Source organism: Maylandia zebra, linkage group LG5 (genome assembly GCF_041146795.1).
Source record: "Maylandia zebra isolate NMK-2024a linkage group LG5, Mzebra_GT3a, whole genome shotgun sequence".
Taxonomy (NCBI): domain Eukaryota; kingdom Metazoa; phylum Chordata; class Actinopteri; order Cichliformes; family Cichlidae; genus Maylandia; species Maylandia zebra.
Genome location: NC_135171.1, coordinates 36102924 through 36116847, shown reverse-complemented (window position 1 = coordinate 36116847; position 13924 = coordinate 36102924). Strand labels below are relative to the sequence as shown.

At 39.6% G+C, this 13924-nt stretch overlaps 1 protein-coding gene across 2 annotated transcripts in view; it reads left to right on the top strand.

Annotated features, from left to right (window-relative positions):
* Nucleotides 1–13924, top strand: part of asic1b (acid-sensing (proton-gated) ion channel 1b) — a 181375-nt gene that overhangs the window by 118988 nt on the left and 48463 nt on the right. The window contains exon 1 of one of the 2 annotated variants that reach the window (XM_004547619.3): nucleotides 2568–3462. The exons of the other annotated variant lie outside the window; for it this stretch is intronic. Within the exon in view, the coding sequence (XP_004547676.1) occupies nucleotides 2791–3462 (672 nt within the window). The 5' untranslated portion in view covers nucleotides 2568–2790. Of the gene's footprint in view, nucleotides 1–2567; nucleotides 3463–13924 lie in introns of those variants that run through there. 2 annotated transcript variants of the gene reach the window in all.

Genomic DNA, 13924 nt, shown 5'->3' with positions numbered 1-13924 from the left:
TACATGTGTGACTATGCGTGTTCTGAGTAATGGGCTTTGTGCATCCTCTCTTGCTGACGGCTACGATGTATCCATGGCAACGCCAGGTCGATCCTAGCTGTAAGCGGAGCTGGTGAGAGGAACTTGAAAGGGAGCATTAAAACCTCTCCTCTCATCTGCCCTGCGCTCTTCTCACTCCGACAATGGTGAAATGCACGGCCTTGTTGAAATCCTACCCCAGGGGTGTATACTGTAGCAGTGACAGCGAACACTCGCACCTCAACACTGCCATCTTTTGACCTGACACAAGAATGTATGGAAATGTTTATGTTTTGTTTTCATTTGTGAAAACATAGAGTTGGTTTCCCTGAAAAGTTAAAGTTAGAAAAACAAAATCTCAGAATGAGGGGTATCTTTTTAAGAATTATTTCAGAAATGTAATGCACAAGAGACAAGAAGAAATGTGGAGAGATGGAGCAGTGAAATAACAAGCCCCAAAGGTTTTAAATCAGATTTCAACTGGGCCCCACATATTGGCCAACCACTGAACCTGTTCGTTCATTCATTCAGAGAAATTTAGCTGGAGCGTTGTCACATTTTAGCTATTCCAGTTAAAATCTCACAAAGAGAAAGAAAGCAGATAATCCAAGGAATGGCATCGATCTAAAAATGTAAAAGATAAATAAAAAGTACTTTGGGCTTCACAGTTTGTATCTTCTTGCTCTTAAAATGTTGCCAATCGAGTTTTCTGATGCTTTGTGATGACACCTTCAGCCCTGAGGAACATCTACAGGATGAGATGTGCTGCTGTTGCCCTCTAGTGGATTTCACAAACATGAAGGAATAAAACGACATAAAAGGAGAAACAAATGGTGAAAAATGGAGCCAGACAATCAAGATGTATCCATTTTGAGGAAAGCATAGTCGCCAGAACAAACACAGATTTATTGTAACTCTGTCAGCGTGGCTATACTGATGTAGACTGAGTAATTAAAATATTTTGGCACACAAGGCTCAACTTATTTTATCCAAAGGGTCACTGCACTGCTGTTGCACAATTTAATTTTCTCCACAGTTTCACAACTTAGCATTTCGTTCCAAATCTAAGGCGTTAGTGTTTGTGAATATTCATGCAGTAGTACTTCACTGAATACCCAGAGACTTCAGCTGGGGGAGCTCCATGACCTTCTTGTTAGGTCAGGTTTGATACCGGAGGCTATCTAGTGATCATTAATAAATATTCAAGAACCACAGCCCATCAGGGTCTGCTATGTCAAGCAGCCTCCTGCATAAAGCTGCAACTCTTTGTGGTTTGCTCTCTTATCATCAATAGTTTGGGGGGGGGGGGGTTTTAGACAGTCTTCACAGAAGTCTTGTTCCTTATCCACACTGTTCACTTGATATTTACATTTCCTCCAATTAAATCAGACTGGCACATTACGGTAAGGCGTTACGCAACGAATCAGTTGAGGTAATGTGTTTTGCATTGGTTTTAGAGGTTTAGTGTGTCTATTCCTTTGAAGTATCCTGTGGTACCATTAGGTGTAGGTTTTTATTGTAAAGTGTGTTGTCATCCCCCTAAATGCATCTACCATTTCATTTTCTGGCACCAACATGTTTCTGAAAATAATCTCAGCTGTCTAATGGAGGTGGATCAATACAGATGGCTCGGTCTCATACACTTCCTTTTCATATCACAACCAACACCACCTCTGGGAATCTGCATTTATCACCATATTCAATAATGCGAGCCTCCATCTGAGATGTTTTTTCTCTCGCTCTCTCTTCACGACTTCTACATATTTGCTTTCAGTTAATCTGCTTTCCACAGAACTGCTTGCAGCTATGTGGGGGTATGTAATTTGAGTAAGATCTGTTGATAAAATGAGGCATTAGATTGAAATAACAATGGGCAAATGGAAGTCTTGATTAAATTCCTTGACTTCTCTCCTTGGTGTTTGCTAATTTCTTGAGCTGGAATCAGACGTAAACTGCCTACCTTCTCACTCAAATTGTTCTTAAAGGAGCATTTACACATTAGCAGCATCGTGCCTTTCTCTTTACTTTTATTAAAATCTTGATTTGGTTTAAAGCTCATCGCAAACACAAATCCTACTGCAATCCCACTGATCTCTGCACTGCATATTCTAATGACTGACTCTTTGCTTAGCTCCAGTTGTACTGTATCTATAATACCTAGGTATTATTTCCGTTTGATTACACAATTGTGCTGAGATCGTTTTATTTTCAGAGGATGAGTGAGTTCAGTCCAAACAGTGCAATCAGCAAAAATTTATCAGCCTATTCAGTGCTTTAGCTCTTACATTTTCTCTCCCCCATTGCATCAACACTTCCTTTTTTTTCCTGTAAATGGTGAAACTCTGCCCCAGCACAGTGACCTGTAGCCGGGCCCAGCGGGAGTATTCTGTGTCCTATACTTCTCGTGGCTTCACCTTCTTTAGCCTCCTCCTCCGTCCTCTTCTTCTTCTCTTTTTTCTTCACTCTTTCGAAATTGTCTAAGGGTTGGATCTGCCCCCAAGACAAAAGGACAAACCCAAGCAAGGCATCTCACTTCATCTCTGAATGGGTGTGGATGGCAGAAACCAGAGTGCCTAGATTGTTTGTTCGCTTTGATTCAGGAGTTGTTATGACTTTTGGGACCATATTTGTCCTGTTAGCTCAGTGTTTTTTGAATCAGTAGCCAAATAACGAATACTTTTCTTCTTGAATCATTTCATTGTTTCAGTATTTTGGGAGTTTTTTAAGGACTTAGACTTCTGGCTTCAGCTTTATTGATTCACTGCTTTCACCATGCCGCTCCGAATTATGTGCACCATCTCCTTTTCTGCTGATGACGAACCTAGCAGGGGATATGGTAGCGATGGTTTTGACGACCACTACAAGCGGGTAAAGAAACATTATAGTGATGGAGACTCACAGGAATGCCTGGATAGGTGTAGTCAGGTAGATGATTGCACTGATGAGGAGGATAATGTTAGCGATGTAGATGACCTCGCCACTTTTTTTGGCAATTGCTCGCTTCACGGAGCTAACCACGTGTTTGTAGAGGACAGTAAGTTTGGTTTTCGCCAGGGTTTGTGGGCACTGGTCTTCACCTTAGCACTGTCTGCTTTCATGTATCAAGTAGTTGACAGGGTTATATACTACTTCCAATATGATTATATTACAATGCTTGACGAAAAAGTGGCAAACAATATGACCTTTCCCGCTGTAACTGTATGTAACTACAACTTCATACGAAAGTCTCAAATGAGCTACAGTGACCTGATCTTTATGGGTCCTCTTCTGGGCTTTGAAGAAGGCATGGCACCAGGATTTCCCCTGGCTCCAGAGCCAGACCGCCCGCTGGGCTCTCGCTTCAGTATGGATGAGTTCTACAACCGCACTCGACATCGCATGGAGGAAATGCTACTGGAGTGTAACTTCAGAGGTATAGAATGCGGCCCCGACAGCTTCACAGAGGTAATTTAATCCAAGACCCTCAAGGCAAGATTTTTTTTAAATAGTTTCAAAATATTAATCTTTTTGGGAACCGTCAGATTCTGACTTGGAAATAATCAGTGCAAGTTTGTACTTCATGTTATCCATATATTTGCAAGGTACTCTATGTGTATCTGGTTGACTTGATACTTCTGATTCATTGTTAATATTGTATCAAGGGATGCTGAATTCTCAAAAAGCAAATAAGAAAGACTGCCGGGTTTCATCAAAGCCTTCTGTTAATGTTTATTTTGATAAAATAGGAGCATCCACTAAAAGCTAGCACTCCAAACTGTTATGCCTGGAGAGGCGTTATCACGGAGGAGGAGATCGTAGAAAATAACTGAATCAGAGGAAAGTGTTTATTTATTGCAGTGAGGTGATTCAGCTACTTAAACCCCAAGTCACTGCTGTAAATGAAAAGGAGTTTCCAAGTCAGCACGTCTGTCTTAATGAAAGTCTGTTGTAAATTTTTTTGAAAAGAGCAGACATGAGCAAGTCCTATTACCTAAAGTGGCAAACTTGGCATACAGCTGTTGCTAATGAATTAAAGAGGCACTTTGGGCCATCGTTGTTTTGCCCAGAGGAAACGTCTTGCTAGACATGCATTCCCTGAATTTTTGGTTTTGTAGCTGCTGCCCTTTTTGTTCTCTCGTGGTTGCACACAAGTAGAATACTGAATTGCCAAGTAGTGTTGACGTTATTCAGCTATTGGTGTATTGATTTGCTTGACCTTTGCGCAGTTATGGATAGGTCTGTGTGGACTGCTAATGGATGTACTAGACTTACATGAGAGGCAATTACTTTATGTGTAAGTGCATTTCTACGATGTGTTTTTTTTCCTATTTTATTCAACCTCTTGTTTTCATTAATGTGCAGCTTGTTTTAATCATTAATTGTTAAAATACTTCAACAATATTGTGCCTTAGGGATTGGTGCAAATTCAGAGGCAAAATCTATTATGTAAAAAATAGACTCTGCTTCAAATGTTTGTGCAGTTATTACAGCGTGACAAGTTAAGCGTCCTGATGGATAGTGAGGAGAATTAGAAACACTGGGTAGGAGGGAACAGATTGCTTTTCGTGTAAAACCGATGATATGTCTGATGGCAGAGATGCTCTGTTGCACAGATGTGACCACAGGTGTGCCTTGAAATTTTGGCTTGCCCTTTGGGTGTTTCTTGGACACAAAATGTTTGAAAGGTACAGCTTTTACTAATTAGTCAGTGACTCATTTTTCAAGTGAAAAGGATTCACCTACTGATGTTTCTTATTAAATTGGTGAGTTTTTGAGCTGTTGGACAAAAAAAGAGTGTTTGAAGAACAGCATGCCAGCTTGTCGTTACAAGGGTATGACACTAACAGAGAAAATACAAATCAAATCATCATGAAAATTAGTAATCATTAGCAGTTCTTTGCTCAGATATATGATTTTATAGCCAAAAACATGACTGTTGATGCAAACTGTAACAAACACATGTATTTATTGGTCACAGTGAAGATTAAAAGATAGAGAGAAGCAAACTGGCTCGAAAAGGAAGAATAAATGGATGCATCAACAGGACTGTTTGTTTTGTTTTGTCTTGTTCTTTTATTATGAGTATCACAACATTAACCTTGACACCAGCTCTGATATTGTGGGATTATCTGTTTCAGATGTGGAGAGCTGTACAGGACTTCATCCTGTCAGCCAGAACTCACACATCAGTTGTAAAAATTACCATCTTGGATGGTAAAGATGTGGAGGTAAAGGCTGATAAATAAAAGGATGAGAATGTTTTATTACATCAGGGAAAAGCCTCACGTGGAGGGGCGAATAGTAAGTTAGGGTTTCTTAAGTGCAGTGTGTGCAATCAAGAGGAAATTAGTGATCCCGCAGTGAGACACAATTGTTGCCACGGTGAAGAATAGGAAAATAATACCTCCCTTGTAAACATACAGAGGTATTTTTGTCATAAATTCTCCATCGCTACGAGGGCAAATGTTGAGCATGTTGACACAAACAGGCAGCATGGCTTAATATTTGCACAAAAAGAGAGCAAAAAAAGTAATTTGACAGCAGACTATAGATCTTACCCAACATGTATTTATGCAGGAGTCAGTGTCTTACCCCTCCCACACTTGAAGAAGTTCCCCGGTCAAGGAGTCAGTATAGCAAATGGAAAACGAAGGGCCTTTATGGCCACTGTCCTTGAAGTGAAGTAGAGCCAGCTGTCATCCTCCACTGATACGCTTTCTAAAAAACAAAGTACTGCAACTGCAGTGCAGTCTGCCATTTTATTAGCATTAAAGGAAGTCAATGAGCAGGTTTATTCAATGTCAGATTTTATTGCCTGAGTGTAGCTCGAAACTCATTCTTCGTCCCATTATTTCTTACTTTAAATTAAATGGGCTGTTCCATCAATACCATCAATCACAGCATTAAGTACTTAACAGACTTATAATCAAATAAGAAGCACTGTTGTCCTTTTAAAAGCAGTCATCTTGAAAAGTATTTAAAACATCTATTTTGAACAATTAATAATGTTTTATAAAACTATATTTTTCAACCATTCTTACATACTCCTCCTTAAGTAAGCATTGTTTCAGTTGTGCTTGAGAGGAAGACGAGAAAGTGCTTTACTGGTTGTCAGCTGGTCTTATGTATGTTGCGAAATGAAGTTAGATAATAAAGTTGGACGTGCCGTTTCAGGTCAATAACATTAATGCATCAAAGCACTTAATAACATGTGGGTGAATTACAGAAAGCTGTGTGAGATTGTGAGTGATAACAATGAGGGGTGTACGTTGTTTTATACAGCATATACATATATATATATATCTGCTGTCTTTGTATACTGTTTTTGACAATAACAAGCATGTTGTTGCATGTTGCAGCATTAAGGTTGAAAATTTGACTAACACAAGTGACAAGTAATCATTTATCTGCCACGTCTAATAGGACTAATTATAACCATTGTCAATTTAGCTTCAACCCTTGTGTCTTCCAGCCTCCCACTAATATAATCATTGATTGCTCCTTCAGCTCGTGCTTTATGCAGCAATTATAAACCAGTGCTTGCTCATTGTTTTGTCACTCAGTTTCCAAAGTAGACGCTTTGAAAATTTATAATGTGCTGTGCTGCTTTGAGACTGTTCACGGACAGGTTTTATAACCAGCAGTTAGGCAAAGTATCCCCATAAGATACTTAACCAATGTGTGTGCATGTGTTTGTGTGTGTGTGTGTGAGCAAGCTTTAAGTGAGTTAGCATGGTTTGCATCATTTTGGGTCTACATATCAGAATCAAATGCTTAGCATATTAATGCTCAATCAAAGCACTAAGTTGGAGCTGGGGGAAACGGTCGAGCAAAAATGGTGAAGCAGTAAAAAAAAAAGTTGTTAACAGAAAAGAAAAAATGAAGTTCTACATTTGCAAATCACACATCAAGAACGAGGTATAAATACTAACGCGTTAGCTCTGTATTTCTGGCAGACACTGTTTGTATCAATAGAGCAAAAAAAACCTCACTTAACTAGAAGCATTAATATATTTCTTTTTTTCCTTTTCTTCCGAAGACCAAACCAGTAGTGTATTTATTTTGCGTAATGTGGCATTTGGCAGCATCAGTGGTCCCTGAACCTCTGCTTCTCCTTGTTTATTATTTCTCCTAAACAGCCACTAATGGCCTTGCAGACAGAACTGAGAAGAGGAGGTGAAATGATTGATTGCTCTCTGTCTGTCTCAGTCTCTGAGGTTTTCCGTCCATTCCCCCTCTCATTCTGTCTTTCTGTCCACCATCTCTCTCAAGTGTTTTTGCATCTGAACTGAATGTATGCGTCAGTGCTGTAATGAGCTCCAGCTAAGGGCTGGGTCAAAAGCGAAGCTTGGCTACTGCCCCACCAGATAGATGGCTCAGGTTGCGGCATTTCTGACCCAGAGCAGAATGTGAGATCCCCTCGGAGCAGTGATCCAAATCCTTGCTTCCTGCTCCAACCTGAGCCCATTAGATACAGCTTGACTTTCTCCCAAGCTCAGCATTGTCAACAGAATGCTCACTCACTGGCTCTGGTTACGCCCTTCTCTTGTCTCCTCAAGAGCATCAGTCTGAATATCCCACAGACAGAAAGCAAGGCAGAGAAACTGTGGGGAATCTTTCTTATTTATTTTTTTCCCAGAGGAAGGAAAATGAAATGGCAGAGTTGGCCGCCCCATCTGGCTCTGAGCTGTAAATACTTGTTATAGTGCAACACTTAACTCGTGCAGCCGCTGGGAAGAGATTGTATCAGTGAAAGTGTGATGTAATTATCTTAAACCGTATGCTGTGATAAATGGGATGGTAACAAATTATGTTAAAAAAATAACAAGCATAGTAGCCATTTGTTCCACCCATGAAGACTTATTGAATATATCACTCGCAGCACTGAATATGTGCTGAACTTTTTTAACATGTACCCATATTTTCTTTATATCTATATATACACGTTTATTTATTTATAAGTTAAGGGCAATTTTTGGAGCTTGACTGTTTCATTAGTAGCTACACATGCAGTACGTTCTGCTGAAATACATGCACTGGAGCAACAGACCAACAAACACTGCCTCATCGGTGTCTGCAGTGCATCCAAGTGTTAATTTAGCAGTTTCTCTCTCCCTGCTACGCAGACACGTTGTGAGCAAATTGAGCCACAATAATGCATTTCAAATTCCAGGTTATGAAAACAACTTTGATTAATCTCAAGAATAGGCTCAGTCTGAAAGTGGTCATTACACTCTCTGAGTTTGAAAAGGCAAGCGCTGTTGAAATGCTTCATCCCTTCTATAAGGTGAGGGCACCAGGCTATTAAATATTTATGCAAACGCTGAACTCAGATGACTGTCTGATCTTTCGTTTTTGTCCGTTATTAGCTGTTGCCCTATTTCCTCCACAGCTGTAATTTATGCGAGTTACAGAAATTTTAATTTGCTGCATTTCTAATTCACCATTGAAAAACATCTCATTATATTTCCCATTTAAAACTGTCTAATCATCTTGTTTGTTAAAACTCCAGCTCTTATACATCTTATTTCTACTTTGTTTTCAAGGCTTTTCAGACAGTATTTCATTCTGCATGCCAGCACCAATGATCCCACTTTTGCTGGAAAGTATTTTAATCAAACAGTGATCACAAGGGGGCAGTGTTATACAATGATTTTACAGCCTAAACTGGCTTTTATGTAGTTCTTTGCCCTGAGATGTAGCATGCTGCTCCTTTTTTCTTTTTTCTTCTTTTTTACAAGAAATCACTCAGAAATATGCTTAATTCCATCTTTTAAAAACCCTTTGATTCCCACTACGGCACAACATCAGAGTCACTCAGCTGCAATGACCGCTATCCCTTTTAAGCTTCGTGTAGAAGCAAAAAGCCGCTGCCAATGGAAACACAGTGGTTGCAATTTTTGAAAGCACCATTTTCCTAAGGGATTAAACTCTATTTGTGTGTTGCAGGGATTAAAAAATAAATATTACAAAATCAAACATGAGCTGAGATTTGTTCAGCACTAACAGTCTTGGCAGATACCCATCCCTCATTCATTCTCTGTCTCTCTCCCTTTCACTGTCTTTCTCCTTTTAGACGCCACACTGTTTCTGTACACTAAGGACTAAAGTCCAGTAGGAGGAACACTATGACAGTCTGTCACTGTGTCCTATCTCTCTCTATCTGAGTGATGGATCAGTGTTTTCAAATGCACCAATTATAATTAAATTTTTCATCCGTCTTCTTTGGAAGTTGGCGACAGGAGGTCCAGCAGCATTTACTCCCTGTTCGGAAGACTCCAATGGAATATAAAGCCTGGGTCCTTTAAAGCGGACAGACACATCTCTACCTCTCCTCAATATCAGCCAGCACTTCATAACACAAAACGAATTAATCATTAAAGTGGAATAAATGAAAGGAGAGAACTTTCACTTTACTCTCTGACAAAGATAAATGATATCTAATGATGTTAAAATGAGGGAAACTGCAGTCTTGTTGGAGCAATTATATATGAATAAGACATATGACTAGTGTCCTATACAGGGCCAATAGCCACTTACAAGTAGCTAATTAGGCTGATGAGAGGGCCTTAATGGCTTCCTACAGGATTATTCCCTATAATTTATAGCAGAGCTGAAATAAAAGGTTTGGCTCTAAATGACAGCGTGAATGTCAGAGGAGCTGTGAGGAGAAAGGTAGTGTTCATTTAAGGGCAGTTTCCCTTCATTCTCTGACACTCACTCTCTCACTGTTTTTCTTCTGCTCTTATTGTGTGTATATACACGTGGAGACCAACCTTCAGCGCCGCACCAATACATTTGGGAGGATAATTATCTATTGCAAACTCTCATCTGTTCTCATCTGGGTTCAAGTACAGGGAATAGCACAAGAAATAAATTTTTGAAAGGTTTTGTGTGCGCTGTGTGTGCAGTGGTGAAGGATGCCTGAAGGCTAGAACATGTCTGTGCCAAACTGGTATTCAGTTTCTCTCTTGTTCAGGGTTTCATAGATGACTGCATCTGTCGTGGTCAGCAGGGCTCCTGTGGGAACTGGGTGGGTCTTTGTTTGAGAGTGTAGAATCAGCAGGACATCTAATGGATTTGTGTGCATGGCTTGTCAATATATGCATGTATCTCTGTGTATGTGTGTGTGTGTGTGTGTGTGTTGTGTGTGTGTGTGTGTGTGTGTGTGTGTGTGTGTGTGTGTGTGTGTGTGTGTGTGAAAGAGAAATAAATATAAGACTTTTTCTTTTTTATACTTACTTATTTATATATTGTTATTTTGTATTGAATATCAGTACTGACACACCATCAGCAGCTGATGCTGGCTTGGTCACACAGATGTTGCGCGATGTGATTTCATTTCATCGATTGGACTTCTTGCTGAACTTAAAGGCACAAAAATCAATTCTTGGCCACAAGGGATAAGACAGCTTCCCAAACAATTTAACAGACTATAAATGCTACAGTCATTCTAGGCTTGACCAAAATTATTCTGATAGTGTGCAATGAACTTTCAATCTCATTGTCTTTGAGATGGCTCCTTCGAAGACTTGGACCTGGTCTGCAACCACTCACAGTTGGTTGCAATCTTAATGAAATGCCAATAAGACAGAGTCAGTGTGCTGTCACTTTGTGATTTAATGGGATCAAGTTTATTGCCATTTTAAATTCACATTATCTTCTTACTTTCAGAGTTCCACCACAATTTCATATATTTTGAACAGAAATTTGGAAGTTCCTTCAAAAATAGTGACGTAATTGCTGAAGGACAGGGATTAACTGCAAAATGACATACAGTATGGGCACTTGACAACCTCGCTTTTATGTAGAAGGGAAACCAAAATACAACAAATTAGCAAGACGTTGAGTCACATTACAAAGCAAGGTGGCACAATGTGCAAAGCAAAGTTCCACTAATTTGTGCAGGCTGGCTCAGATTGCTTGCGCCATATTGGGCATTTGTCTGTGGTTAGAAATTAGACTGCTCTTGTTTACAACCCTTCACCAATCTGAGAGTGATTGCAGTCAGTCTGCACTTAGAGGTTGATCAAGCAACACCCTCAACCTCTGGGCGACCAGTTGGTCACTACAACTATTTGCAAAAAAACAGGCAACCAGCGATTCTTCCTAATCGTAAGGAGGTTGCCGTGCTATTTTTACTGAGCCATAAGGGTGTAACTAGCAACTTGGCTAGGACAATTTTCTATATTTGTCTGGCAAATATTTTTTCACTTGTCTTAGCAACATTATAATTCTATTTGATGTTAAATAAATTCCATAACATGAAAAATGTAACTTACAAAAAATGTTTTTAAAAACTTTTCTATCAATACCTCCTCTGTGAACATTATTCTGCCTGCATGTTGCAAAAGTTTCTTGCGATAAACACAATTCCAATAACACTAACAAGTAAAGAATTTGAGTTTAGCCATGCAGTTATTTTTTACCATGAAAATGTGGAAACTATTGATGAAAGGACAAAATTGGCTTTAAATTGTGCCTCAATACAGTGCTTAGATTCCTATTTATTCTGTAAAATTTTCAAGAGTTATGATCATTATTTTCAATCCGCCAGCAAGCAGGCCAAAAAGAGATGTCTTCTGTGAGAAATAGGGATGAAAATTTAAATCCTCAACCAATCAAAGAAAAAAGAGACTTCAGCAGTCTGAATTAAGAGAGTAGAGTTTGTTTGTTCTATCTCCAATTTCTAGCTCTAATGGGAAAAACAAATCTTACTAAAAATTTTGTAACTAATCCCCACTTGGTCTGAATCACACAGCTAAAGTTTTTTCATGGAAAGAAGTAGGCCCAGTGATGTAAAGAACGGGCTTTAATATTCCACATACAATCTGAATGCGGAATATTAAAACCTGTACACTGAAGTTGAAGCACCTGTGCTGCTCAAACACAATACCACCAACCAAAAGATCCAGTCCTTTGCAGACTTTATTATTTAAAGAATCCAAACACATATCTACTCAGTCACTGTGAGACACTTTGGACAAGACCAGCACTACCTTCAATGTAAATGAGCTCAAAATTGTAAACAGGCTGTCCAGAGCTAATGTTAGTGGAAGGTCTATTGATTGCATGGTCGTTGTTTCACCCTTGAATCAGATGAGTCAGTGTCTGCAGCTGTATTGCTGTTGCATTTGGGCAATGCAACAGCAATACAGGCTGATTATATTATTCATTGTCAAGACCTAATAACCACAGCTGATGCAAATTTTAACAGCAATAAGGTCCATCGAAGTAGCAAACAGTTAAAGAATTACTGGTGCCTGAGGGGATGTGTGCCTTGTTCATTCTAATCCCCACCTCTCTATTCAAAGGTTTATATCAGGTCGTAATTGTTCTGCTATAGACCAGGAGTTATTAAGGGGGAAAGAGCAAATAAATCATTCCAGCACTTAGCTAGTGTGTCTGCTACCTTCTTTGCACACATACACAGTATACATACACTCTCTTTGAAGGCATCATATTACGTTCAGTATCTTCAGAGGGGCCGTTATACTGCAGACCAAAATGAAATCAAAATGAAACATCCATTTAGGTGCAGCCCACCGTGCAGCTTTGGACTGTCCTTTTTATCCTTTCTGGCCGATCTTCCAGTGTGTTTGCAGGCATGCGTGTCTGTTTTCTTTGGGAGTTGTCAGCCAGTTAGACCAAAAGTGGTCTCTTCTTCGTTAGCCCCGTATTTGTTACATTTCTGACATCTCCCTGACATAAAGGGTAAAACAAAGGCATGCACACACACTGCACTTGCCCGCAGTTTAAAAAGTTATACTGTGTTTTATTGCACCGAACAAAAAAAAAATGCACATATTGAACATCAGGCAAGACACAGAAGTCTGTTGTTTATTTGTTTTCAATCTGTCAGAATATGCTGCTTAATAGTAGCCCATAGGCCTGTGATTGAAGACTATTCTTGAACTGGACAGGGATTGAAATAAGATTAGTAGAATGTGACACGATATCTCCCGAGGATCTCCCGGATTCTTGAGTCAACTGATGCTGAAAAAAGCAAAAATCAAAGCCGGGATAATATTTTGAAGAAATACATGAGGGTGTTAGTTGATAATTGATGTGAACAGCAAATGTTGTAAGTCAGCTACACACAGTCACTTTGCTCATCTGTTGTTTGCCAGGAAATAGCTCCGACACATACTGCTTAAATTAAAAGACCGGCTTCAATCTTTTCACCTCATTCTAAAGGCAAATGAGCAATATTCCCCCAAGATCTCTTCTTTTGGGTTAATTTCTTTAATAACGACGTGTAATCTTGGATCCCACCCAATCAGCCCTAGCCACTCGGATAATACATTTCTTAAATTAGCCCCTAATTCTGCATATTTATTACAACCACGTCGTTTTCAGTAGCACAGGAAACTCATATCTACAACTAATAAGACAAATGGATGGATTAGGTTTTCCAAGGAGGATTCATTTGTAAATATCAAACAGAAAGGGACCATTTATTTCACAAAGGGCCATTCATTCATATATCCCTGAGCAGCAAATCGGAGGCATCAGGCCTGTGGGGACTGGGAGACTGTTTGCTATAGCTAGCAGCCATAGTCTGAAAGTCATTCATCAGAACCATTTCCCCTTTCCCAAACTCTCCCCAGCCCAGCTGTCATGATGCTGCTGAGATAAATTAGCTGTGTCACCCTGTGTTTCCCAGTGCAGGCAGGGATACTCTTATTGCCTCATGTGCTGCTGTAAATATAAATCTTCCCCACAATACTTGTACAGTATAACTCTTAGATCGTTTCGCAAATTAATGCCTTGATGCATGACAGATTGCTGCTATACATGGTGGTGCTGTCACACAATATAAAAGAAGAGGCTTTTGAAGGCAGTTTGTCCGGCGAATAGTGATTACGCTATGAATCATAACCAGAATCCTGCTATTCATATTATTTGAACATCTGTTCCAAAGCTG